Below are 27,050 nucleotides of genomic sequence, written 5' to 3'. Positions count from 1 at the left end.
TACTGTTATTAGTGGTGTTTCCTACCCTAGCTAACGCGTTAAGGCGAGCTGAGTTTAGGAGATTTTGACTCACCATGTCGGTGTCCAAAGTCGCTGCGGAGAAGGGAAAGGAGGCCCCTTCGCGCTCATGTCCGGCAGCATGTGGATTTATGATCTCGGGCAGGGATCCGCATCCGATGTGTATCGCATGCATGGGCGTAAAGCATGCTCAGGCTGCGCTGGCGGATGCGGAAAGTTGCCCGCACTGTCGGGTAATGCCGGCCAGGATTCTAGAGAGAAGGCTTCGAGTGGCGGCATCTTCCAAAGACGATCCGGTTCTCTCCGCTGTCCCTCATTCCGTTAAGGGGACCCAACCTTCTCCCCCGCGTGATCTTTCTTCGTGGGGAGATATAATGGATTCGGAGTCTCCGGAGTTTGCACCGCTTTTCGACCAGCAGCTGCTGGCGGGCGGCGATGAGGTTGAGGGAGATGAAGAGGAGGATGAGGAGATGCTAGCTCGCCTCCTCCGAGACGAGCCGGATGATGAGGAAGATGATGCTATCCTGTCGGCAGCCCAAACATCCAGGCCAGTGAGTGTGCAAAGTGGCGATATGGCATCGACGGTGGGGGATTGCGACTTAGTTGAGGTCTGTAAGCGTGCAGCAGCTAAGCTTGACATCCCTTGGCCCGTAACTCCTGGGGATCCGGGAGTTAAACGTGATATCTATGACGGGAAAAGGCTCCCGTCCCGCCTTCCCACGGCAAAACAACTGCTCCCCGCTTTGCCGGCGTGCATAGCAGAGATGAAGCGCTCATGGGATAAACCTTTTTCTCATCGCGTGCCCGTCAAGGGCTATTCGTCTCTTGATGTGAGTGAAATGGAGGGGCTTGGGCTCTCTAACCCTCCCACGGTCGAGCAGTCAGTGGCCCACCACCTGCATCCGAACAGGCGGACCACTCTCTCATCGGCCAGCCCCTCCCTCCCTGGGAAAATGGAACGCTTTACCGCTTCCATGTACCAGAAGATTTATAAGTCATCTGCGTTAGCGGTGAGGGCATTGAATGTCACGTCCTTGTTGATGGCTTACCAAGCTGAATTATTGGAGGAGCTGGGCACGCAGCTCGATGCCGGCAATCCAAACCCGGCGGTCTGGGAGGAGATCTGCAACATTACAGATCTCAATCTGCGCACCTCACGTGGTGCGGTGCAAAGCAGCGGCCGTTCCATGGCTCTCGCTGTCGCGGGCGAGAGGTCGCTGTGGTTAAATCTGTCGAGTATTGGTGACAGGGAGAAACTGGATTTTCTTGACGCTCCTGTAGACTCGACTGGGCTGTTCGGCCCGGCCGTCGCGGCGATGAGACAGAGGTGCGACCTCCAGAAGAAGGAGGGTGAGGCGTTCGACATCTGTCTGCCTCGTAAAAGAGCTTCCCGTCCTCCTGTTCCCCCTCGGCCTGTTCCTCCGACACAGAACAGGAGGTTTTTGAATGCGTCCAGAACTGCAAAACCCCAGAGCACAGAGCAGCCAGCCCGCCCCCCTGCTGTTCCGAATGCTAAACCGTGGGGAAAGCAGTCATTCGCGGCAGCGGCCGCAAAGTCCAGGTCCGTTAACCCTTCCAGCAAAAAGAAGAGGGACACCTAGGACACAGGCTCCGCAGGGGAGGGACGGGCAGCACCTAGGGTTTTCTGCGATGTCCTCTCCCGAGTCCACCACGTCTGTTCTCCCACCCGCGAAGAAGCGGAGGATGTGGATTTTGGACGGAGAAACGGTTCTAAGTTGTGTTCAGGCCAGTTCAGTTTCCCCTCAACACACAAAGTTCCGTGGATTGCTGACAGTGCGGAGTTCAAGCACAAGTTCACAAGTGTATTGTCACAAAGCACTTCAGCCCCTGGGTTCACAGTCAATAAAAACACCCCTGTCGCATCCAGGCTCAATGCCGAGGGCGCAGGGAGACAAAAACATGATAATATCAAAGAACCAAGAGATAATTCGGTCTCTGAGCCACACAGATCCTGGCCGTTTTTCTCTCTGTCCACTAGATGGCGCCAGCGCTCCATCTATGGAATCGGTTCATCCGAACCCTCTGGCTCTTCATCAGGAGGCATGGAGAGAGTGTTCTCCGCACCCGTGGGTCCTTACGACTGTAACCAGGGGTTACAGGCTTCAGTTCGCTGTAAAACCCCCTCCTTTCAACGGGGTTATAGCGTCTGCAGCAAACGGGGATTCAGCTCGGGTGTTAGAAGCGGAAATATCCTCCCTTCTAGAGAAAAGAGCTATAAGACGAGTTCCAGTGGGGGAAACTCAGAGGGGTTATTACTCCCGTTATTTTCTAATTCCAAAGAAAGACGGGGGACTGCGCCCGATACTGGATCTACGTGCTCTAAACAAGCACTTAAGGGAGTACAAATTCAGGATGCTCACAGTCGTGGCTCTCACTCGTTCAATCCGCCGGGGAGATTGGTTTGCCACGGTCGATCTCAAGGATGCGTACTTTCATATAAGCATCTATCCGGCGCACAGGAAATATCTCAGGTTTTCCTTTCAGAACGAAGTGTACGAATTTGTTACTCTCCCGTTCGGGCTCAGCCTCGCTCCACGGGTGTTCAGCAGATGCATAGAAGCAGCATTATCTCCTCTGAGACACAGGGGTCTCAGAATATCTGCTTATTTGGACGATTATCTGATCTGCGCTCATTCGAGGGAGCGCGCGGAGCGAGACATAGAGATGCTCACGTCTCATCTCACGAATCTGGGGTTCAGGATCAACTTTGCCAAAAGCCAGCTGATCCCGTCCCAGGAGATAGAGTATCTAGGCTTGCGAATAGACTCGGTGGAATATCGCGCTATGCTCTCGAAAATGAGGATAATGGCGTTTTATCAGTGCCTAGCCCAGTTTCGCGTGGGAAACCTGGTCTCGTACAGGACCTGTCTCCGCCTTATGGGCATGATGGCTTCGTCTCTGTCTGTGGTCCCGCTGGGCTTGCTGAAAATGAGGAGCTTCCAGCATTGGGTTGCAGCGAAGCGTCTGTGCCCACGCCGGCACCTCGCACGCAGAGTGAAAATTACCACGGAGTGCGTGATGGCACTTCATCAGTGGAGAAACCCCTGTGTATTCCGGACAGGAATCTTGATGGGGAGCGTGTCTCTGAGAAAAGTAGTGACTACGGACGCATCCCTAATGGGATGGGGAGCTGTTTTTCAGGGCAGATCGGTAAACGGTCGTTGGACGCCTCAATTTCGCAGACTTCACATAAACATGCTGGAGTTAATGGCAGTCTTTCTAGCACTGAAACATTTTCGTCCATTCTTGGAGGGTTTTCATGTTCTAGTCAGGACAGACAACACAACAGTGGTGGCATATATCAATCGCCAAGGGGGAACGCGTTCGTTGCAACTGCACAATCTAGCGCGCAAGCTGATTGTCTGGAGCGCAGCGCATTTCAGTTCGCTGCGCGCAACGCACGTCCCGGGAGTCCTGAATGTGGGAGCGGACCTCCTGTCGAGGGGCAACCTGTTATATGGAGAATGGGTACTCCACTCGCAGGTGGTGAATCAGATCTGGGAAATATACGGCAGGGCTGCCGTAGATCTATTCGCCTCGCGAGCAAACGCAAAATGTCCGCTGTATTTCTCTCTCAGAGACGAAAGTGCACCCTTGGGTGTGGATGCGCTGGCACACCCGTGGCCGAACGTGTTGCTATACGCGTTCCCACCACTGAGTCTAATTTCTCCCACCCTAGACAGAATAAGAGAAAACGGATTATCTCTCCTTCTGATAGCCCCTCATTGGCCAGGGAGGCTGTGGCTGGCAGAGATTGTCCAACTCCTTTGGGGAGAGCCCTGGCAACTCCCGTTGCGTCGGGACCTGCTGTCCCAAGCGGAGGGGCAAATTTTTCACCCCCATCCGGAACGGATGAATCTTTGGGTCTGGCCCGTGAAGGGTTGAATCTAAACGCACTCGGACTTCCCCAGGAGGTCATAAATACTATACAGAGTGCTAGAGCTCCATCAACGTGCTCGCTGTATGATTTGAAATGGCGGGTCTTTGATGACTGGTGCACTCGTAAAGGAGTTATTCCTTTTCAGTGTGCGGTGAGTGAGGTTCTCTGTTTCTTGCAAAGCTTACTGAACAATGGGAGAGCGTTCTCTACCATTAAGGTTTACCTGGCTGCAATTTCAGCCTGTCATGTGGGCTTCGAAGGAGTTTCAGTGGGCCGGCACCCTCTTATAGGCCGTTTTATGAAGGGGGTGAGGCGTTTGAGACCAGTGTCGAAGCGACTGGTCCCATCATGGGATTTGTCTATGGTCTTGAATGCTTTGACTCAGACCCCGTTTGAGCCTCTGGAGAGTGTTCATATTAAGTTCCTATCATTGAAAACGGTCTTACTACTTGCTTTAGCCTCAGCTAAGCGAGTGGGGGAGTTACATGCCTTGTCGGTTCATCAAACATGTCTAAAATTTAGTCCGGATGACAGCAAAGTTACACTGCTGCCAAACCCAGCTTTTGTTCCCAAAGTCAGTGATTCAGCTTATAACTGCTCTGCTTTGGAGTTACGTGCTTTCTACCCTCCTCCATTTTCTTCAGAGGAGGAGAGGAAATTGCACACTTTGTGTCCTGTACGAGCGTTACGCTTTTATGTAAACAGGACACAGTCGTTCAGGAAAAATGATCAATTATTGGTTTCATGGGCCACTCATTGTAAGGGTAAGCCGATCTCCTCGCAGCGCCTCTCCCATTGGATGGTCGAGGCGATCGAACTAGCCTATACATCTATGGGTCTTCAGGCCCCAGAGGGCCTTCATGCACATTCCACACGAGGTATTTCTACCTCATGGGCCCTGTTCAAGGGGATTTCAGTGGGAGATATTTGTGCGGCGGCTAGTTGGGCTTCACCCCATACATTTATCAGATTTTACCGTCTTGATGTCACTGCGCCTTCATTGGCTCATGCAGTTCTTAGAGTTGGCTCTTTGGAGGACTAAAGTCTTGTCTTCCCTTTTCGAGTCTGTTCAGGCGGCTTCGGAAAGCATGCGTTACGGGAGTTGGCTATATCATTCCCATAGTGAGATACCGAGCGATTGTTTGAAAGAGAACATTAGGTTACTTGCGTAACCCCGGTTCTCTGAGAACAGAGCGAGGTATCTCACCAGGCTTCCCTTCTCGCATAACACGGGGGAAGAGCGTGCTTAGAATGCCGTTTTTGGGGATCACAGCTGTATATATAGGGAGAGGGGTGGGCTCCTTGTATGAGCTGTGATTGGTCTATCCTCCGGACAGACGTGGTGTAATTGGTGCTTCCATAGTCTATCACGCCTGGGGGCGTTTCCCATAGTGAGATACCTCGCTCTGTTCTCAGAGAACCGGGGTTACGCAAGTAACCTAATGTTTCTCCTCCATTTCTTGCAGTCTCCGGACTTTTTAAGCGACGGTAAACTTTCGTCAACACAACAGAAGACCCGCATCTCCATTCATTCGATTGGACAATGGAAAAGAACGCGAATGACGTTGGGCGTTTTTCCGCTCAGAGTTGATTTTTTTTTCAACTTCAGGCGCTCAGAGCGCTCCTGCAAAAACGCGAGGCGCCGGGGACGCATAAACAGAGCGCAGAACGCTCACTGCCAACAGAAAACCATTCAAAAGAGGCGCCTCCAACGGCAAAAACGCGTTCGGTGTGATCGCCGCCTAATCCCTGCCGTCAAGATGGTCCTCATCTCATCATGGACCAGGGCAAGTGAAAATTTAATCTGTCACAGGGGTGGTTGGATTTATTCACAAACACGTTAAAAATATTTATTGAACGCTCCTTTCTTTTGTTTTTACTGCATTATCATAATCTAAGGCTGTATATAACTTAATATAACCGTACAAAACCAGTAGTTCTGTGTGCAATTAGACATTGAGCACCCCCATATTGCCAAAATGGTATGATGCTCGTTTCACCCGCGAAGATTCGACTGTGAGATCGGTGGTCGAATCAGGCTCCGCATATCGATGCATCGAATCTTCGACTATTCGGGGACAGCCCTACTTAAAACATTAAAAATCTTATACTGTTAAAAACATTTGACTGGTAGTATAATAGTTTATATATCTTATTAATTATTTTAAATCTAATAAATTATTGTTTGTTCTGTTTATAAAGTTGGGTAGATTACTGATTGCAATTTACATGACAAAAATAGAATTCACTAATACAGTCTTATGATAGACGTTTTAGCTTACTTATAAGATCTAACTTGTCACATGCTAGAATAACCTATGTTGGCTAATTCTATTTAATTTCTAAATTTTTATTTTCATTCATACAATTTTGACTAATTAACTATAGCAGTAAGTTAGAAACTTCATAATACAAACTGGTTCTTAGCTATTTTAGTTTTTCAAACTATGTGGCACTGTAGCATCACTTAATTTTCGTGCAGTGTACTTTGTCATTACTTTGTCAGAGCATGAGTACCTAACTTTCAAGACACATTGTTTCTGTGATGTTAACCTGGATTATTAGCATAATATTGAACATTGCTAAACGATAAATACATTGGAGTTGACAGAGCATTTAAGGCAGTAGGTGAAAAGATAGCATAAAAAAGCAATTGGTGTATTGGTGTTACGGTTCGGTGCTGGAACGACGAGACGAGACACGAATTACAAATAAACAGAGTCTTTAATATAATCCAAGGAGCAGACTGATCAGGAACATGAAGTACAGCCACACACGTAATCGTAAACATAAGCAAAGACCGACAGTGCACTGAACTCAAAGACAGACTTATAAATGGTGACTAATCATTACAGACAGGTGAACATAATCAGGAAGAAACCAAAGTTCGTGGAACAACGGGGGGAGACAATGGGAGAAACCAAATACATAAACTGACATAACTATGACAATTGGCAAAATCAGTTTCTGATTAAATATTTTCTGAAAAACAGAAACATCACATGACATTACCAGGATTTTTTAAACTCAATTTAATTTCATGGCTGTACAGGAGGAACATTCATTTGACATAATTTAGATATTAAAAACATCTCAGTTTGTTTTTCTCTTTTCTGCAGGCAACAGTGGTATCCAAAGGCTCTAAATACAAACATTTTTGCCAGTGATCCATCAAAAGGTCAACAATCACTTTGAATTGTAAGTATGTATCCCTGTACAAATCTACTAATGTACTTAATGATATTCTAAAAACAGACTTTTCACTATAATACTTTTATCTCAAGGCCCAAAATAGCATATAATTACTTACATCTAGCAACAGAAAATATTGTTTCTCTTGGTTTCCATTATAGTTTTTATTTTATTATTCAAGGATGAAAAATATAGGTGCAACCGTAATGCCTTAAGTGTGTTTGCACTGGAGCTGCAACTGTTTCAGCTGTCTTATAAAGAGGCTTGCGATCATTAACTTTGCAGTAGACTCCTCCCTCTTCCGGACCTGTTGCGTTGTTAGCTTTTAATCACTGTGACCCTTCAGTCTTTGACCTGATCCATTTTACTAAAATCAGTTACACAAGAAATGGAAAATCCTATGTTTGTCAAGATGTGAATTTTATGGCATGCTAGAAATAAATACAATAATTTTCTTCGAATCTGATCATAGTAAAGCCCAATCTGTCTGACTGCAGTGGGGCAAATCATAATCTAAGAAATCTGATTTCAGTCAAAACTTAATGTTGATAGCGCTATTTAAAAATCTACTTTTTAACATTAGTAAATGCTGTATGAGTATTGTTGATTGTTAGTAAAATGATGTTAACAAATAAGACATTTTTGTAAAGTGTTACTAAATATCTGTGTTAGTTTGCACTTAAATTATAGAGCTTGTTGAAGTACCAAATCAGTGAAATGAAGTACTAGTGTTTATGTTGATAAGATTAAACAATTAAGGCATCATGCAAGGTGCTTTAGCACACGGATACAGGATGTGGTGGAAAAGAGATGAAAACCATTAATCCACTGTAAACACTTCCTTTCACCAAATGACTTTGTAACGGCATTATTTTAAGCCCAGCTGCGCAACCTCAGTCAGTTTCATTTTTACAAACCCAGCCATTCATATTATATGCAAATGTGTAACAAATTTAAGTACATTTGATTTCATAATGCCTAATCTTATTTTATTAAATGTTCTCAAATTTATTGGTAAGTTTTACTGTAAGCTGATTTACATAACTGTTTTATAGCAGAACAACTTTTTAAAGTTGATCACTTGTAACTTTAATATTAATAACATTACCTTAATTAATAATGCTTAACAGATCATTGTTACATCAGATACTTTAGTATTTGTTATTGTAATTTTTTTCTTGTTTGTTAATTACTAAGACTGTTGAATATAAAACTGCATAAGCTGGCTGCAGACATACTGACACAAACTCTGCTCTGAAGCAGGTTAATAGGCCGGAGATAACTATGTGACGCACTTACAGGTGTCTTCACCTCAGCCACCCCTCTTAACTGGTCTACGCTGACTGTGGTAGTTAAGAGCCTTAGCACAAGTCCACTAATTAGTCCTAAGCCGCTAAACAGATCATCATATGGGTCAAACAAGTGAGGAAGACCAGAGATTAAAACAAAAGAGGAGGGAGGGAAAAGAGTTTTGACCACGGAGGGTGAGGAAATGGGCAGAAAAAGGGTGAATCTGCAGTGATTTTGATGATATGGAAATAGAATAATTAAAAGATAATGATCATTTTGATAGTGAGATGATAGTGACACTACCCCAAACCTATACATATCCGTTTCTTTCTTTCTTTCTTTCTTACTGTTACGCTTGTTGAAGTTTCCAAGGTCCTAAATACTGATGACTTTCATGCAAGTTTATGTGGCGTATACTGAATATATTATGTTTTACATATACCACAGTAAGTACATACTGTATACTGGTATTGAAGGTTTGGGCCTTTTTATTTTTGCTACATGGTTGTATTGGAAATCTGCTGTTTACTTTTCAGGGAGTGATTACTGTAGCTCAGAGGAGTATTATGAGCCGGAAGACTTTAATTCAAATCCCGCACTTTGCTTATGCAGTGACATTTCACAAGATGACACAATATGACTGGGCCTGTTTGGCGGATTCTCTCTTTTTGACTGATTGTATGCAATTTATTGCATTTTTTTTTGCAATGCCACATGCTGTAGTTGTCTGAAAACCATTACAATATTATTTGTTACTTAAAGTGTGACACTTTTTATTGCAATTACATTTTCATAAAATATTTGATTTGGTCTATTTTTTGCATTATTAACACACACAGCAACTCCTTTTTTTGCAAAGGGTGAGCCCTGCCTTGCAGGCTCAAATTAAACTAGTATGAAGAGTGGCAGTTGCATTTATTAAATATACTTTTTATAATTAATTAACAATGTTTTATTAATATATACTAGTGCTGGGCAATGATTGATCATAATTAATCACGTTCAAAATAAAACAATTTGTTTCTATAATATATGTGTGTACTGTATATATTTATTATGTAAATATAAAGAAACACACATACAGTATATATTTAGAAAATCTTTACATGTAGATGTATATATTTACATTCATATAATTTATATTAAATATATTTATAACATTTTTACCAGTACACATATTTAATTACATACATTATGTAAACAAAAACTTTTATTTTGGATGCGATAAATCGTTGCTCAGCACTAATATATACATAATATATATTCATTTTTATTGAATAATTCAGTTGTGATGATATTAATAAGCAGTTATGAACTTAAACTTTAAATTGTGTTAAGCTAAATAAATTTGAAATCTTGTGACTGCCTTTAAGGTCTGCTACTCGTTATCTCATTGAAGCAGAAAAAAAAACCTTTATGACTAAGGCTTCATCCTCTAAATTAATTCTTGTAACATTATAAAAATAAATAAATAAATAACATCTATTTCAAATTTTAAATTGCTTCCTTTAAATGTTTAGTCAACGTGGTTGTACACATCATTTTAACTTAAATTACACTAAACCAACTTGCTAAATTAAAGTATTATTTTCTATAATTTCTTTCCTAAAAATAAAAAAATAAAATAAAATAACAAATTATACTGACTCCAAGCTTTTGAATGGTATAAGTGTATAATGTTACAAAAGCTTTTTATTTCAGATAAATGCTTATCTTTGGATCTTTCTATTCATCAAAGAAAAAATGGACCGAAATGTTTTAAATATTGATAATGGTAATAATAATAAAAAATGTTTCATGAACAGCAGATCAGCATAATAGAATGATTTCCGAAGGATCATGTGACACTAAAGACTGGAGTGCTGAAAATTTTGCTTTGATCACATGAATAAATGACATTTAAAAATATATTCAAATAGAAAACAGTTATATTAAAAAGTAAAAATATTTCACAATATTATTACTTTTGTTCTACCCAACACTATAAACAGAACAAACAAACAATAATTTATATGATTTAAATTAATTTATAAGACTAGAACTATTGCACTACCAGTCAAAAGCTTTTGAACAGAAAGATTTTTAATGCTTTTTAAAGAATGCAGGCTTGATGAGCAGAAGAGAATTAAAGAAAAAACAATACAAATTTTAGTGTTCAAAAACTTTTGACTGGTAGTGTAACTTATAAAAATGTTAACATTGCTAAACTTATTTTGATTTTAACATACAGTATATGTGACCCTGGACCACAAAACCAGTCATAAGGTTAAATTTTACAAAACTGAGATATATACATCATATGAAAGCTCAATAAATAAGCTTTCTATTGATGTATGGTTTGTTAGGATAGGACAATATTTGGCCGAGATACATCTATTTGAAAATCTGGAATCTAAGGGTGCAAAAAAATCTAAATACTGAGAAAATCACCTTTAAAGTTGTCCAAACTGAGTTCTTAACAATGCATATTACTAATCAAAAATTACATTTTGATGGTTTACAGTAGGAATTTTACAAAAAATCTTAATGTAACATGATCTTTACTTAATTTCCTAATGATTTTTGACATAAAAGAAAAATCAATAATTTTGACCCATACAATGTATTTTTGGCTATTGCTACAAATATACCCCAGCGACTTAAGACTGGTTTTGTGGTCCAGGGTCACATATAGGTTTTGTATAGTCTAATATATGCAATACTATTTTTTTGTGTAACATTCACTTTTAGTGTGATTACTAACCTCATTAAATGTATTTATTGACCTAAAATGTGCACCAGTGCCATTTGCACATTTTATGTCATTTACAGTGGGGGCAATGGATTTATTTGTTTAAATATATATAAATAATTATTAATTATAAAATCATCATTGACTCTCCTAAAAGCTGAAAAAGTCACATTTTTAAACTTATATATAGCAGTCTAAGGATGTCTAATTAAACAAATACAGAACATGACATAACCTAAAATACAAGAACCCTCTACAGACGAGTGTCAAGGGCATGGTATTTGAGTCAGGTATTTGAGGCTCTACACAAAGGCTGTGATTCCCGGCTCAAAGCTGGAGATAATACGATGGGAAGCAGATTAAAGAGGGGTTAACTGCAAATGATTAGCTGATTTATCTGCACTGTGCAGCAGATTACCTGCCATCGCTAACACAGAACCACACTGCAGGGTGAAAGGGATGATCCGAATTAGCCAGGTTTTGGTGTTGGAAATGAGATTAGCTGAATTGTGTGTCTTGCCATACACAGATGTATTTTGTGTGTGTGTGTGTGTGTGTGTGTGTGTGTGTGTGTGTGTGTGTGCGCAAGAGCCTGTGTGTTTTGATAGATGACAACAAAACACAAATCCTTCTATTAAGACCATTTGGGAGGAGCGAAATGGCATCCTTTGACTCCTTATAAAAGAAGGATCACTTGGAAATAATTTAAGGAAGGCTTCATCCGGTGATCATTGAAGAGAGAGTTTACATCGATAAGGGTTAGACTTGATTTTTTTTGCGATGCAGCAGTAAATCTGCGAAGGAAATAACACCAGTGATTTGAGCTACAGCGTTCTCAGTGGAGTGGTTGGCAGTTTCGAGCAAGATGAAGCAAGTTCCAGAGTTTCACGATGACTTCTACATCCCCATCCCTTTAGATATCAACAACATCTCAGCTTACAGCCCTTTTTTGGTCCCCCAGGACCACCTGGGAAGCCAAGGCGTGTTCATGGCCATGGCTGCCTTTATGTTTATTATTTTCATCGGAGGGTCTACAATCAACATCCTTACCATTGTTTGCACAATTCAGTACAAGAAACTTAGATCTCATCTGAACTATATTCTTGTGAACCTCTCCATTGCCAACCTGTTTGTGTCCATTTTTGGTTCCCCGTTGTCGTTCTACTCCTTCTTTCATAGGTACTTTATCTTCGGGGCGACGGCATGTAAAATTGAGGGCTTCCTTGCAACAATTGGAGGTAAAATGCAACATTCATCTACATTATTTTAAAGCTTGTGTGTTAGCTTGTTAAATAAACTGTTTTTTTTTTCTCTGTTGTTACAGGAATGGTGAGTTTGTGGTCTCTTGCTGTAGTAGCATTTGAAAGGTGGCTGGTCATTTGCAAACCCCTTGGGAACTTTACCTTCAAAACCCCTCATGCCATAGCTGGCTGTATAATTCCCTGGATTAGTGCTTCGGCAGCTGCATTCCCTCCACTGTTTGGCTGGAGCCGGTAAGCTCATGTTAGCTCATATAGCATATTTTTGTACCACTCCTAAAAATGTTCAAGTCTATAAGTGAAATCCTCGGTTTATAATTCAAGTGTGTGGAGTTGTCTGTCCCATCAATCTCACTGAGGTCTCTTTTACAGGTACATACCTGAAGGGTTGCAGTGCTCCTGTGGACCAGACTGGTATACCACGAACAACAAATACAACAATGAATCCTATGTCATGTTTTTGTTCTGCTTCTGCTTTGCGGTTCCTTTTGGTACCATCCTCTTCTGTTATGGTCAACTACTCATCACACTCAAATTAGTGAGTACAATTTGCATTTCTGAGTTGATCATTTTAATAAAATGTCAATGTTTCGAGGAAAGAGTAAAAGTTTGGGAGACGAAGAGGAATTTTATAAAACAACACAGTGTTGTATTTTAGATATTTCTATAAAAATACAAAAATACACTACCAGTCAAAAGTTTTTGAACAGTAAGTTTTTTTTTAAAAGAAGTCTCTTCTGCTCACCAAGCCTGCATTTATTTGATCCAAAATACAGCACAAACAGTACTATTTTGAAATATTTTTACTATTTAGAATAACTGTTTTCTTTTTGAATATATTTATTTAATTTATTCCTGTGATCAAAGCTACATTTTCAGCATCATCACTCAAAATATTAGAATCATTTCTGAAGAATCATGTGACTGGAGTAATGATGATTAAAAAAAATCAGCTTTGAAATCACTGGAAAAAATTACATTTTAAAACATATTCAAATAGAAAAAAGATTTAACAATATTTTTCAAAAATATTTTAACATTTCACTGTTTTTGCTGTACTTTGGATCAAATACATGCAGGCTTGGTGAGCAGAATAGAGTAGAGCAGAATCTTTAAAAAACATTAAAAATAAAACACAAAACCATATTATTTTTTGTTAATTCCTGTTCTTATTTTAATCAGAAAAACTTATGTACATTCAAATTGTAAAATTAAATGCACACTTTTTTGTTTTAACAAAGGTAAGGTTCATACTAACATGAAATACTGATAACACAACTGACACATTTCTTTCATTGCTCTGCCACACTCCGGGATACTAATGCTTTTCCTCATGTCCACTAGATGGAGATGTTGGTCACGTTGCCAGGTGCTCTAAAATCCCTTGTTTGTCCTACCAGGCGGCCAAAGCGCAAGCAGATTCAGCTTCAACCCAGAAGGCAGAGAGGGAGGTGACAAAGATGGTGGTGGTGATGGTGTTCGGCTTCTTGGTATGCTGGGCACCATATGCTAGCTTTTCTCTCTGGATAGTTTTCAACCGTGGTGAAGCATTTGATCTGAGATTGGCAACCATACCATCCTGCCTTTCTAAAGCCTCTACCGTGTACAATCCTGTCATCTACGTCTTAATGAACAAACAGGTATAGCATTATAAGCATTAGCATTATTATTGGTAGGACCGCAGTACCACTTTAAGTAACATGTTCTGCTCTTTCCTTTTGAAACACAGTTCCGTTCCTGTATGATGAAGATGGTCTGTGGCAAAAGTATGGAGGAAGATGAGGCCTCCACTTCATCTCAGGTCACCCAGGTCTCCTCTGTTGCACCAGAGAAATAAACCCATTCTTAATGTAACCTCATCCTGCGGACTGAACCACTCAGAGAAGAACTATTTTAAAATGACTGTAAATAATAAACATAGACGCAATAGGAATTTTTGCTTTTAATGTCAAATATTTTTTTGTAACTTGGCTTGCTGAACCAGTAGAATTAGTAGAAGTTCACTATCATCATTAAAAATGTACAATAAATGCAGAAGAAAGAAAGAATTGTGTTAAATGTGTCTTTTGAGAATACAGAACAATAGTTGTGAATATATGTAAATAGTCTGATGTAGAGAGCACAACATTTTACCACACTAAAACAGAGAAGTATCTTATACAGTCAAACCAATATTTATTCAGGCACCTTCAACATTTCTCACATTATCAGTTTATTCACTATTGTTTAGAAAATGGTAATGAAATATAACAAGAACTCAGAGTTAAACTGTGTCAGAACAAATTAATCTTGATAATCACAAATTAATTAGAGTCTAACCAAAATGTATTCAGACACCTTCAAAATTTCTCACATTATCACTGTTTATTCACTATAGTTTAGAAAATGGTAATAAAATATTGCAAGATCTCAAGAGTTCAACTGTGTCAGAACTAATTCATCTTGATAATCTCAGATGACCTTTATAGAACGGTATGTAACAAAACATACACAGGTCAAAGTGTCAAATCAAATTTTTGGTCCCAAATTTGTATCAGTTTTACTGGTAGTCCACTGTATGAAGAATTTTTGGGTATATTATGCCACAGTTTACTTTATTTTGCTATCATCACTTACATAAACTATAGTATCCTGCACCTACTAGTAAAAAAGTATCAAAAATTATATCAAGTGTCTGAATCATTTTTGGTTTGACCATATATCTGGTTGTAATCAAGTCCGTAGCTCTTTGGAAAAAAGTCCGTAGCTCTTCAGTTATGAGTAATGGAGTAACACATCCAAGGATGGTCTGAAAAATTAAGTTACACAGAGTATTATATACTATGCAAAACTGAAAAAATATTTAGTATTTTTAATTATTGCACTAATAAGTAACAATGAGAATTTATGCACAGTGGTTTTCAATGTAAGTGTATGCATGCTTACTCACCTTAACTTCTTATACTTCATTCGATAAGTAGATCACTTCCGAATCAAGAGAAAAGTGCAAAGAAAAATATGAAGTGAGCTTCAAACCGGCCCAACACAATCAAATCCAAGAACTAGATCAACTTGATAGTTCATTAAACCACACAAATATTTAATAATATTTAATTATTGCACTAATAAGTAACAATGACAATTTATGCAGAATGGTTTTCAATGTAAGATCTGTGTATGCATGCTTACTCACCTTAACTTCTTGTACTTCATTCGATAAGTAGATCACTTCCGAATCAAGAGAAAAGTGCAAAGAAAGAATATGAAGTGAGCTTTTGTCATTTTCAAACCGGCCCAACACAATCAAATCAGGAACTAAATCAACTTGGTAGTTCATCTAGAAATTAAACCACAAATGATGTTAGAAAAACCATGAGCAGTAAAAGAAGTATTGCTCATGTTAGATTAACATCTATTAAATGGATTAATTTCATTCAAATGTTTTTTTTATATAATACCGTGAATATAGCAGTTGTCCAATGGAAGGCCATGTGAGACCAAACTAATCTTGAGCTTTCGTTGAGTATTCAGTTGTATATCCGAGTTCTGCTAGTAGTGAACTTTTGCCAATCACGAATAGTTCAGAACTAGCGGAATTCCAGACATACGACTGACTGATACGAGTCCTGCCCCATGAAACTTTCTGATCCATCTGTTTCTGAAAAACATCCTTTCAACTCCATCACCGAATACCAGTGATTTGCACTGTGATAGCAACAAAACTTCACAAAAATAACCCTTCATTCACAATCCCTCCAAAGCATAGATATCAAGTCCCATAGTATAAAAGATCATAATGAGCAAATACCTACTTTGAATAACATACATATCAGTAATTGCCAAAAAAAGTAAAAAAAAAATAAATAAATAAATAAAAGTTTACAGACTGCTGTTGTCTTCGTGTTGGCTCCGTCCTCATCCTGGTTTGGTCTGTTCATGTCTGTCCTAGCGTTCACTTCCTCCTGCTCCACTTTGCCACAATAGAAGGAGAAGCAGATGACTGAGGGAAAAAAAAGAAAAAGAAAACGCCTATCGTAAGAAACAAGGAGAGATTAAAACTGACCTCATCAAGATTTTCAGATAAACCCTGCTTTCCCTAAACTGAACCATCAATCCATTGGGATTAGGAAGGTTTGGGCTGCATCCTTGTCAATACTAATTAGGATCCCGTGTGGAGGGTACCTGGGTACCCCAGTTGTCCCAATAAGCTGATTTGGACTTGGACTGTAACCTAGATGTCTGACTTACAGTTACCCTGCTGGAAACCTAATGATTATGACTGAAATTTAATTTGGTTTAAATTGGCATTTAGTTAGTAAAGTGGCATTGATAATGTTAATGTCCTTTATAAAGACTCCAATATAATGTCTTTTTAACATTTCTTACAACTTATTGAAATAAGGATAACATGCAGGTTTGAAATAGCATGAGGTTTTTAAAATGAAACGCTCCTTCAATTATTTTAATATCCTCAGAACCACATACACCTAAATCACCTTTATATGCTGAAATTTTGCGTGCGTGTGGAATATAATAGAATAGAAGCTATGAAATTATAACTATTAAATATGTAATATATGAGTGTGCAAATGTGCAGTATTTTGTGCAATGTGCAATACTGTAAAACATTCTTTATTCCTGCAATAGGCAGAAAAGACAAAAACATGCAAATCCAAAATTATTTGTTTAGGGTGATTTCAATTAGAAACTACAGAAATGTTTTATTGTAAAACCCAAAATGGAACCTCCATTTCTTTAAAACCCAGAGTGCAGAGTTCTAATGAGCACCAGAAAGGATTCCAATATTTTTACAAGCACTCCAATGCTATTTTGTTTCAGAAAATGATTTTATCATTTAATAATTGTCTTAGTGTCACTGTCCACGAAGCTTCAGTCAAGGGCAACGCAAAGCAATCTGTGACCTATACTTAAAACGTCGAAAGCGTCAAAGGGCTGCTGTCACCTCATAATCACTCCTGGCTCGGTCATGCCAAATGTCACCGTGCACTGTTTTGGTTAACCTGTGATGGCTTCAACAATCCTAGGAAGGAACAGTAGCTTAGGCCTCCCATAAGCCTAATGAATGAGTCTTTGTTCTGCTCCTGATACCTGTTTTGACCTCAAAAATTCTCCACCCCGTAAGCCAGGGCATGCTCTTTTTTCGGGTATAAAAGCACTTTGACAGGAGCCCAGAGTCTGTCGGTGCAAGTCGGCCAGAGACAGCAGATAGTAGAAGCACAAAGGCCCAGACCTTTACACCAGCCAAGTAACTACAGGTTTGGGCTACACAACAATCGCCAAAAATGGCAGAGCAGTGGGGAGAAGCAATCTTTGCAGCCAGGCGAAAGGGAGATGAAACGACGAGGGAAGCGATGTTTGTATATACCAACAGCAACAACACCAAGGGTAAGTCTTTTCTGTATAGTATTTTAAAACATAATAGTAATATGAACAACATAGCTATTCTGTTAATACAATAAAGCCATGTGAAAGTCTTTGCGGACTGTTTCTAAATAATGTTCTCAAGGAACATACAGGACATAGAACAATTTCCAACTGATAAACAAGAAGCTTTGTAAAAAAAATGATAGTTGGTTGCAACGGATGTCAAGTAAGAACTCTTCTCATTTCCAGATCCCTTTGAGGGACCCAACTACCACATTGCCCCTCGATGGGTGTACAACGTAGCAACAGTATGGATGTTCTTTGTGGTCATCGCCTCGACCTTCACCAATGGCCTGGTGCTGGTGGCCACGGCCAAATTTAAGAAGCTCCGTCACCCTCTTAACTGGATCCTGGTCAACCTCGCTATCGCTGATATAGCTGAGACTCTTTTGGCCAGCACCATCAGTGTCATCAACCAGATTTTTGGCTACTTTATCCTTGGGCATCCCATGTGTATTTTTGAGGGCTACACCGTATCTGTATGTGGTAAGTTACTGCCTGGAGATAAATGCAGTGGAAGTTTAATATTTTACATGTTCAGGTTTTTCATTGTATCTAACAACACACTCAACAGGTATTGCTGGTCTGTGGTCTTTGACTGTCATCTCTTGGGAAAGATGGGTGGTCGTCTGCAAACCGTTTGGAAATGTCAAGTTTGATGCTAAATGGGCTTCCTCTGGTATCATCTTCTCCTGGGTTTGGTCTGCTATCTGGTGTGCACCTCCCATGTTTGGCTGGAGCAGGTAAAATCCATTATTCATTTATCAAAATAAAGACATCAACATTTTTGACAGCTATATCTTAGTAATTCAATGTGCATCTTCACACAGATTCTGGCCTCACGGTTTGAAGACCTCCTGCGGCCCTGATGTCTTCAGTGGAAGCGAGGACCCCGGTGTCCAGTCCTACATGATTGTGCTGATGCTCACCTGCTGTATCCTCCCTCTGGCCATTATCATTCTCTGCTACATCGCTGTGTGGCTGGCCATTCGTGCTGTAAGTTGTTTCCTGGACTGCTTTCAGAGGTTTACTCCAGTTTGTGAAAAGCCACTAAGCATTTGTCATTTTTTTCCAACAGGTCGCCCAGCAGCAGAAGGATTCTGAGTCCACACAGAAAGCAGAGAAGGAAGTGTCCAGAATGGTAGTTGTCATGATCCTGGCCTACTGTGTTTGCTGGGGACCTTACACGTTCTTCGCCTGCTTTGCAGCTGCAAACCCAGGCTATTCCTTCCACCCACTGGCGGCAGCCATGCCTGCCTACTTTGCCAAGAGCGCCACCATCTACAACCCCATCATTTATGTCTTCATGAACCGACAGGTAAGTCAATGCTGTTCAACAGAGCTCAGATCTTGAGAAAACTTCACAAAATAATCTTGATTTCCCTTTCCCTGCAGTTCCGCGTATGCATCATGCAGCTCTTTGGAAAGAAGGTGGATGATGGCTCTGAGGTGTCCACATCCAAGACAGAAGTGTCCTCTGTGGCTCCTGCATAAATTGCACACCAGATGTCAGAGCAAACGTCTTGAGTCAGACGAAGATGAAAATGGGACTTTTTATATTCCTTGTTTACCCTCTCCGTATCTCGATGATTCTGCTTTCAAATATTTCCCTTGGAGTGATGGGGAATACCTTGTGGCGTGACATTACTTTCTCAACGGCCCTGTGACTTAAGATCCACAGGAACTATGTTACAGTTTTTATGGTAATCATTTGTCACATGATCATTTGTCCACTGGCTATTCAGAAGGTTGTGCGCCTATACATAGCACTTCTTTGGGGGAACAAAGTGTGGAATAACTAACAGCGAAAAGTAATCGCCTCATTCACTCAGTTCTGCTGGACTGATGTTCAGCGGAAATGTAATAATGTCTCTTTAAGTTTAATTTTGTAGCCATCTTGCAAGAAAACAAAAATGACAAAAAAAATGTTTGATAGATAGATGCCTGCCTATGTACAGCATGTAATATGGTTCTATTTTTTTCTTTGATGAAAATAAAAAAAGCAGCAAAATAAATATTTAGCTTTTTGTCTCTTTCTTTATATATGGTCCCCTGGCATTAAATGTCAATCAATCAATAAATTAACAACTACCTGGATGCACAGCCATATAGGTGATATTCGGATGTAAACAACAGCATACATACGTTGTTCTGCTAATTTATGCTGTCATCATGGAAAAAAAGACGTGGAAGCTGCTAAATCATATAGAGAAGACTTAGTAAGCAGAAAAGGGTGCAATATTTTGACAAACTAAAGTTAATAGGTGGTCAAGATATGTACGAGCAGTATTAATTAAGATATTAGCCTAATACTTTACATTACCAAGAATGATAAGAACAAACATGGATGTTGTCAAGATTCTTGCCCTGGAAATCCTGGTTCAGTTTGGCCAACCACAAACACCTTTTTGTTCCTCATACAGTTTCTTGCTCTCTTCTCCTTGATTTGTTTTAACTTTTGGCAGTCTATAATACTCCAAATGTTTTTCCCAGTCCGACCGATTACTACAGGCCAACACATGACAATAATTGACCATTTTCGGCAGCAATAATAAGCAAAATATGCGAGTTTCTTTCGGTTCATGGGCATTGTTTACGCTTAGTGCCGCCAATTGATGACTTGTCATGAAAACCCTCTGTATTCGGTATGGTCTCCCATACTTGTATTCCAAACCTGGAAATGTTAGGTATGTTAGTCCATTATCTTTCAAATATGTTTTTTTATTTTAATTTTACTAATTTTCCTAAGTTTCACTTAAAAGAAAGTAAAAAAAATAACGATTTTGCACTGAAATCCCTGTCTACATCGAATGCGACAAGACGATCGTTGCAGATCATCTGAACTTTGTGTCAGCATGTCATAAATATAACGAGTCGAGTCATCAGTTTACTGTCGGGGATTTTTCGTGTCACATTGTAGACATCCGGACAAAACTCACTTAAAATAAAGTATTCCAGTTAAACATGTTTTATTGTGCTAGACAGGATTTAAAGCTTAAAAGTCACTTAGAAGTTTGCAAATCAGAGCAAGTCAATTGCAATTCCTCCATTTAAGCCTGAGGGGGCTGAGCAATTACAATTGGAACGTGACACTAAAAGCACTTCTTATCTAAGGAAGATTAACCTGGAACTGAGGTCTAACCTTTTTGATTCTGAGTATCCGTGTGCCCCTGTGTGCGTGGGTGCAAATGTATAAGGCCCATACTTTTACATGCAGATTTGGGACACCTGAGCCTCCCAGATAGTATTTATCAATTTCACATCAGAAGTTTCAGGAAAAATCTTTATAACATGCCTCTGCCAGTCTTTGGGTTGTGATTTTAACCACAAAAGGAGAAATAAAAGGCAAAGGAGGGGGAAGCCACCAACTCCTCTAACAGGTACAATCACTGCAATATTGACTATTTTTGTCACATTCATTGAAAATGAGAATGGGTTTTTAAAGTAATCGTGACTCAATTTTGAATATTTTAATATCCAGGGTTTTCAAAATGGCAGAGAAGGCCAATGTGACCTATCTGCCAGACAACAAGAGGACGACACAGGAAGGTCTGTTTTCATCTATACCAACAGCAATAACGCAAGTAGTATTTTACCTAACTTGATCATCAAGACATAGCTGTACTTCTACATGTTATGAATACCTAGAAGTGGAAAATTGTATAATGATGTCTTATCTGTTCACAGATCCATTTGAGGGATCATCAATAGGGAATGAGCCTCGAACTTAACATTCAGGCTTAAAGTTGGAATAGCCTTGGACTGTACATGTAGCTGAAACTGTGTTTACTGTCCTGGGAAATGGCTAAGAGCACAGAAATAAAAGATGAAATGCTCTTCAACAATGAATAACTCACTTTTTAACTTAAAAGATAACTGCACCTTGAATCTCCTGAAATAGAGTTTCTCGAGAAGTATCTCGCAATGGTTTTATAAAGAATAGAGGCGAGCACACAAAGCTAGGTAACATCTTGTAATCTCACATAAGCTCTATTCCACATCAAGCGGATAGAGGATTTCACCTAGGCTGGCCAGTAAAGTCACGACTTTTACTAGGAAGCTTATTAATGGAACTCATTAGGTTGAAACACTTGTGAGTGTATTTGTGTGCGTATATGAGGGCATTCGTGTGAGTTTAGAAGGGCTTATGTCGTGGATTCTGCTCATGTGCATGTGGATTTGTTTGAACTATAGAGCATGTTGAACAATGTTGAGTCAGTTCAGTCAGACATAGTAATGGTAGTCATGTTGTATTTTGATTGTATCAACCTTATTTTTCTCATAAGAGTGGACGTGGACATTTGTACATTTTATGGGTCTAGCTTTTGGTCTCAACTGCTGTTTTTAGCTGTACAAAACTGCTTGTTTTGCTGTATGATATTGCAAATTGAGGTATCTTACTATATTATTTTAATGTATTATCTTGATTATGAGCACACTGGTTTTTTTAGTGCAAACAGTTTTACTATTTACGCTTTACGCTATTATTCTTCCCCTCATTTCCCTATCGCAGATAATGAACTGAAAGTCTCGCCCATAGGATTTACAGAAAAAGGTGGATATACTGAGAATAAACTAACATCTAGGGAACTTATATAAAAGACCAAATCAAACACATACCAAAGTAGATTTGAAAGAATTCAGTAATTAAGAAATCAATTCCATTTAGATATCAGGAACACCAACAACAATGCTTCAACAACTTTTATATTTTTAATAGGGCCGGGACTCGATTAAAAAAATTAATCTAATTAATTAGAGGCTTTGTAATTAATTAATCGAAATTAATCGCATTTTAATCGCATATAAATATTTGACCTGAGAACAGTGAGAAGTAAGTTTTTTTTTATATGGATTTTTATTATACCATTGAATAATGACTGAATACATAAGCTTAAGCTTATACGTTTCTATAAACAAAATATTGTTTATTTTTGTTCAACCAAGTCCAACAGACCAGTGCAATATTGCCATTAAGTGTAGCAATAGGCTCGATGTGCTGCGGTGAGATGCGAATTCCTTGTTGCATAGCTTGCACACAACCATGCTCTTATCGACACTTCCATCCATTCGTTTTTTTTATAACAAAATTTCCCATCCACAGGGCCAACCAAAGCGGTCCCATCAGCTTTTTTGTCCATGTTCACTGTGGTTTGTTTTGCAGCGTCCCAATTCGCCTACTTATACTATGCCCTATAAGTATGTACTCTTTTTGTGAAGAAAAGTACATACTTTTGAGTTTGTAGCAGAATAGTAGGCAAGCTTTGGGACATATACTTCGTCATAACTGCTTCTTTAAGGGACCCTCTGTTGCTTAGTTACCTGAATCCTGTCACTGTTTAAACTGCCCTATCAATCATCACAGTTAACATTATCTACATTTCGTTTAATTTAATTTCCTACCGTATTAGAGAGAAATTAAGAGGCACGTTCTTTAACGAGTCTTTCATGCCGAGAACTTTGCTCTTGTGTTTGCTTAATTATGCATTTAAACGTTAATGACCAAACCTATCATTATAAATGTTGCTGCACATGGAATATAATAAGTGTTTTTTAACACTTTTTATGCGTGTTTGTAGTTCTAATCGAATCCTGGTTCACGGCGCAGTGTGTTGTGGGCAATATTAGCCGTTAGAGTGTGCATTGATCGTTAAGTAGTAGACCATCCGGGAATCTTTGGAATACTTTTTTAAACATACTACGATTTGGGAATATACAATACTACTTAGGACGGACGCAGCTTGTCTGAACGCTAGTTGGTGCTCCAGTATAATCGGTCCGCCGAATCTCATCCAGTGAGAAACGTTCCGCGGTGCAAAACTAAGTGCGATTAAAATGCGTTAAAAAATTTTAATGCGTTATTTTTGTGTAATTAATTAATCTAAATCAACGCGTTAAAGTCCCGGCCCTAATTTTTAATAATTTGTTTAAACTCATGTGCAAACAGTTTAAGTGCTGGTAATTGTCAAACAGTCTGTGCTCTCTGTTTTTAGTGGCACTTTGCAGCCTGGTTGTCCCCTAGTTGTTTTTTCCGCTGCTCTAGAAGTTTGGCATTGAGGGATATCAGCTGCATCAGGAAGCTTATGGAGGGCTTGATGTGTCGCGTCTTTGTGAGATGATCAATGGCTTCCTCCACATTCATGTTGTGGTGGATCATCAGATATGCCAGCCAAAGTGTAGGGGAGTGGCTGATACCATCACAGCAGTGAATTAACACCTTGTCTGTAAAAACAGAAAAACAAAGACAATCAAAAAAACTCATTCCAAACTATTTGTCATATTCGAACACTTAATAAAAGATCTTACTTTCTGGGTTCCTCAGGGCCTTGTTGATGAATTTGGCCGCTGGTAGGAAGCACATGCCCATCTTCAAACCTTCTTTGTGAGTTGTAGGCAATCCACAGTATTTGATGTTCATGCCCCTGTAATATTTCGCCCCTGTATTGATCTTTCCTTTCAGGTCTTTCTCTTTTGGCATTCCCATCATGACCCTCAGCTTCTTCTTCACTGCTGCAGCGTTTAAGATATGGGTAATACCCATTTCTTTAAGTTTGGTTCGGTCTTTTGCCATCTCTCTGCACAAGAACACAACAACCAAGATGAGTAATTCAGGAAAGTATTAACTTAATGCTCCTGCATTACATTATTGCTTCATCACATGGTTTATATTAGTCTATAAGAGTTGCAGACTTACTCATTTCCCAAGAAGACATTGGGCCAGACCTCAGTGACAGATGTCTCAGACAGCGTACATTCCTCCAAACGGTTGTTCAACTGGGAAATCTTTTGAGGAATACAGCTCTCTAACACTGAAAGCTCTGTCATCTGAGGTTCTTGCTCAGGAATGCTTGCTTCTGGGCTACATGGAGGCTCTGGAACAGCCGGATCCTTCTGAGGCTGTGCTGACATCCCAAAGAGCTTTTGGAAGAAATTTCTCATTTTGTTGATCTTCCTACATTTTTCTAAAAAAGAAGAAAACATTATGTTATTATTTATGATCAAACGTGAATAATTTAGCTGATTTGAAAGACATGGCAGTGTAATGTTGGAACTCAAATGCTTTGTTGACATTCACCTTTTGGGATGTCCTCTTCAGTGGTTTCAGGAGAAGCATCAGTCCCACTCTGATAGATCCCGCTGCTGCTTTCTCCCACTTCTGCTGAAGGCTCTTGTGGATTAGTCAGATCTTCAGACATCAGCGTTGGGCTCCTTTGCTCTGAGATGGCATCTGAGATGAAGCCTTCTGAGGATACAGGTTCAGGACTGCTCGGACCTGGGATACAGCATTCCTCAGAATCAATCGGATCCAGTTCAGGTTCCACAGGCTCAGGTGTTGAGGACAAAGGCTCAGATGTTGGTTCCAGAGCGCTTGCAGCTGGGACACACAGCGACTCTGAAACTTCCAGATCCGGCTCTGCTGAGATCCCATAACACTTTTGGAAGAACGCCCCAATTGTTTTCCTCACTTTGGCATATTCTAAACAATGAAGAAAGACAATATGTTATTAGAAACATCTCTAACCACAGGTTAAATATGAATAATTCAAGTCAATTGACAAGATTGTGTTCATATTCAAACTGGTCACTTGAATTCACTACAGTGACTAATCGAAAGCTGCATAGTTTGAAATAGGGGTGTAACACATTCGCATGTGTACTGCACCTTTCGTCTGAGATTTTTATGTGCAATGTTGCATTTCAACCATGTTGATATTTACCTATTGGTATGTCCTCCTCAGAGTTTTCTTGAGAAGCAACCATGCCACCTTGACTGATCTCACTGCTGCTTCCTGCCCTTTTACACGGCAACTCAAAAACAGCTGGATCAGTCTTAGGCTGTGAGATCCCAGTCCGGAAGAAGTCACTAATGGTCTTCCTCGCTTTGGCAAAATCTGAAAAGGAAGGAAAACATGTTATTAGAAACATCTCTAACCACATTTTCACGTTTGGTCACTTGAATTAACCAACTCATTGCAATGTTGCATTTCAGCTGTGCTGTTGATATGTACCTATTAAGATATCCTCTTCAGAAATTTCAGGAGAAGGAGATTTCTGATCGATCTCACTGCTGCTTCCTGCCTTAGACTGGGGCGAAATTCCAGTTCGGAAGAACTTACTGATTGTCTTTCTTACTTTGGTAAATTCTGGAAAAGAAGAACAATGTTATTAGAAATACATCTAACCACAGCACATGTTCAACAATGTGACTGCACATTTAGTCCGGCACTTTTATTTGCAACTCATTGCAGCTTTGCATTTCAACTGCTCTGTTTTCATTTACCTATTGAGATGTTCTCCTCAGAGGTTTCAGGAGAAGCATCCATGCCATCCTGATCGATCTCTTCTGCGGAAGGCCTAGCTGGATCGGTCAGTTCTTCAGACACCAGCGACACCGACTCTGAGACGGCATCCTTGATGTCAGCCTCCAGCTGCACATCTTCCTCATCAGAGGAGTCTTCATCGTTTGTGACTTCCTGCAGCTGAACACGTATGTTTTCCGGTTCATAGCTATCGTAATAGTCATAGATGGCACCGGTGATGTCCGACTCCACATCTTGCTCATCGGATGCCCAGTAACTGTCAGTGCAGTAGAAGACGCCGTTGACATAAACCTCCACAAACACTTGTCTCAGTTCTGAAGACATGATGATGTTTGATATTTCTGGATCTGATACTGTCAGTTCGAACGGTATCTGATAATGTCAGATGTAGAGTTGTCAAATAGTATGTGAAACACACTGTGAGTAGCTACAGATTGAGTTTATAAACTGTATGTATCAACATATAGATTATAAACTCTTTCTATGTGCACAGTGTTTGTACTGGTAGACTTTCACTCAGACTCGAGTTTCTGAACAGAAATTCATCGAAGCAAAAAGATTCTGAAAATCTGCTCTGTGGCGGTGAGTGACGACTGCGTTCCACAGTTGCCATAGAAACAGCAGCGGAGTCCTTGACTCGATTATCGTGTATCGTTTCTATCGCAACTATTTGCAAATGATGATTTAAAAAATGCACATGCGCTTTTATTTGTATATGTCGAATGTACATTTCTTGTCTTGTCAGGGGCTTTCTCTATGGCTCTGGTCAGGGGCAAGGAATGATAGAAATATAAATAATACGTTTGTTTAGCAAGGAAGCTTTAAAAATAAAAAAAATGCTTTAAATTTAATGATAAAGACTTTTATAATGTTACAAAAGATTTATATTTTAGACAAATGCTGCTATTTTGAAC

At 39.8% G+C, this 27,050-nt stretch overlaps 4 protein-coding genes and 1 long non-coding RNA gene across 5 annotated transcripts; 3 read left to right on the top strand and 2 right to left on the bottom strand.

Annotated features, from left to right (window-relative positions):
• The first annotated feature begins 1,668 nt into the window (after positions 1 to 1,668).
• On the top strand, positions 1,669 to 5,307 carry LOC141293453 (uncharacterized). The gene is made up of 2 exons (XM_073825493.1): positions 1,669 to 1,841; positions 2,018 to 5,307. The coding sequence occupies exons 1-2, from the start codon at positions 1,669 to 1,671 to the stop codon at positions 4,959 to 4,961; spliced, it is 3,117 nt and encodes a 1,038-aa protein (XP_073681594.1). The 3' UTR covers positions 4,962 to 5,307.
• A 6,528-nt stretch (positions 5,308 to 11,835) lies between these two features.
• Positions 11,836 to 14,439, top strand: opn1sw2 (opsin 1 (cone pigments), short-wave-sensitive 2). Its single transcript, XM_073825873.1, has 5 exons — positions 11,836 to 12,370; positions 12,457 to 12,625; positions 12,764 to 12,929; positions 13,792 to 14,031; positions 14,121 to 14,439. Exons 1-5 carry the CDS (start codon positions 11,998 to 12,000, stop codon positions 14,226 to 14,228), a joined length of 1,056 nt encoding a protein of 351 aa, XP_073681974.1. The 5' UTR covers positions 11,836 to 11,997; the 3' UTR covers positions 14,229 to 14,439.
• Positions 14,319 to 16,355, bottom strand: LOC141293810 (uncharacterized). The gene is made up of 3 exons (XR_012340824.1): positions 15,564 to 16,355; positions 15,321 to 15,355; positions 14,319 to 15,179 (listed from the first exon to the last, which is right to left on the bottom strand). It is a non-coding gene; the product is annotated as an uncharacterized lncRNA (long non-coding RNA).
• A 1,228-nt stretch (positions 16,356 to 17,583) lies between these two features.
• Positions 17,584 to 19,830, top strand: opn1lw1 (opsin 1 (cone pigments), long-wave-sensitive, 1). Its single transcript, XM_073826299.1, has 6 exons — positions 17,584 to 17,776; positions 18,005 to 18,301; positions 18,390 to 18,558; positions 18,646 to 18,811; positions 18,894 to 19,133; positions 19,211 to 19,830. Exons 1-6 carry the CDS (start codon positions 17,674 to 17,676, stop codon positions 19,307 to 19,309), a joined length of 1,074 nt encoding a protein of 357 aa, XP_073682400.1. The 5' UTR covers positions 17,584 to 17,673; the 3' UTR covers positions 19,310 to 19,830.
• Positions 19,831 to 22,920: 3,090 nt separating this feature from the next.
• Positions 22,921 to 27,044, bottom strand: LOC141293452 (uncharacterized). Its single transcript, XM_073825492.1, has 7 exons — positions 26,097 to 27,044; positions 25,825 to 25,959; positions 25,534 to 25,707; positions 24,891 to 25,292; positions 24,510 to 24,777; positions 24,122 to 24,390; positions 22,921 to 24,037 (listed from the first exon to the last, which is right to left on the bottom strand). The coding sequence occupies exons 1-7, from the start codon at positions 26,458 to 26,460 to the stop codon at positions 23,805 to 23,807; spliced, it is 1,845 nt and encodes a 614-aa protein (XP_073681593.1). The 5' UTR covers positions 26,461 to 27,044; the 3' UTR covers positions 22,921 to 23,804.
• Positions 27,045 to 27,050: the final 6 nt, after the last annotated feature.

This window comes from Garra rufa, chromosome 20 (genome assembly GCF_049309525.1).
Source record: "Garra rufa chromosome 20, GarRuf1.0, whole genome shotgun sequence".
Lineage (NCBI taxonomy): Eukaryota > Metazoa > Chordata > Actinopteri > Cypriniformes > Cyprinidae > Garra > Garra rufa.
The sequence above is the reverse complement of the archived record's forward strand: the minus strand, read 5'-3'. Positions and strand labels throughout refer to the sequence as shown.

Excerpts from the sequence above, each read along its gene's own strand:
- LOC141293453 (XM_073825493.1), top strand. The coding sequence starts at position 1,669 with ATGTCCTCTCCCGAGTCCACCACGTCTGTTCTCCCACCCGCGAAGAAG. Across the intron at positions 1,842-2,017 it reads TCAAGCACAAGTTCACAAGT|ATGGCGCCAGCGCTCCATCT; the intron begins GTATTGTCACAA and ends TCTGTCCACTAG.
- opn1sw2 (XM_073825873.1), top strand. The coding sequence starts at position 11,998 with ATGAAGCAAGTTCCAGAGTTTCACGATGACTTCTACATCCCCATCCCT. Across the intron at positions 12,371-12,456 it reads CTTCCTTGCAACAATTGGAG|GAATGGTGAGTTTGTGGTCT; the intron begins GTAAAATGCAAC and ends CTGTTGTTACAG. Across the intron at positions 12,626-12,763 it reads CCACTGTTTGGCTGGAGCCG|GTACATACCTGAAGGGTTGC; the intron begins GTAAGCTCATGT and ends TCTCTTTTACAG.
- opn1lw1 (XM_073826299.1), top strand. The coding sequence starts at position 17,674 with ATGGCAGAGCAGTGGGGAGAAGCAATCTTTGCAGCCAGGCGAAAGGGA. Across the intron at positions 17,777-18,004 it reads CAACAGCAACAACACCAAGG|ATCCCTTTGAGGGACCCAAC; the intron begins GTAAGTCTTTTC and ends TCTCATTTCCAG. Across the intron at positions 18,559-18,645 it reads CCCATGTTTGGCTGGAGCAG|ATTCTGGCCTCACGGTTTGA; the intron begins GTAAAATCCATT and ends ATCTTCACACAG.
- LOC141293452 (XM_073825492.1), bottom strand. The coding sequence starts at position 26,460 with ATGTCTTCAGAACTGAGACAAGTGTTTGTGGAGGTTTATGTCAACGGC. Across the intron at positions 25,293-25,533 it reads TGAGGAGGACATACCAATAG|AATATGCCAAAGTGAGGAAA; the intron begins GTAAATATCAAC and ends TTCATTGTTTAG. Across the intron at positions 24,778-24,890 it reads TGAAGAGGACATCCCAAAAG|AAAAATGTAGGAAGATCAAC; the intron begins GTGAATGTCAAC and ends CTTCTTTTTTAG.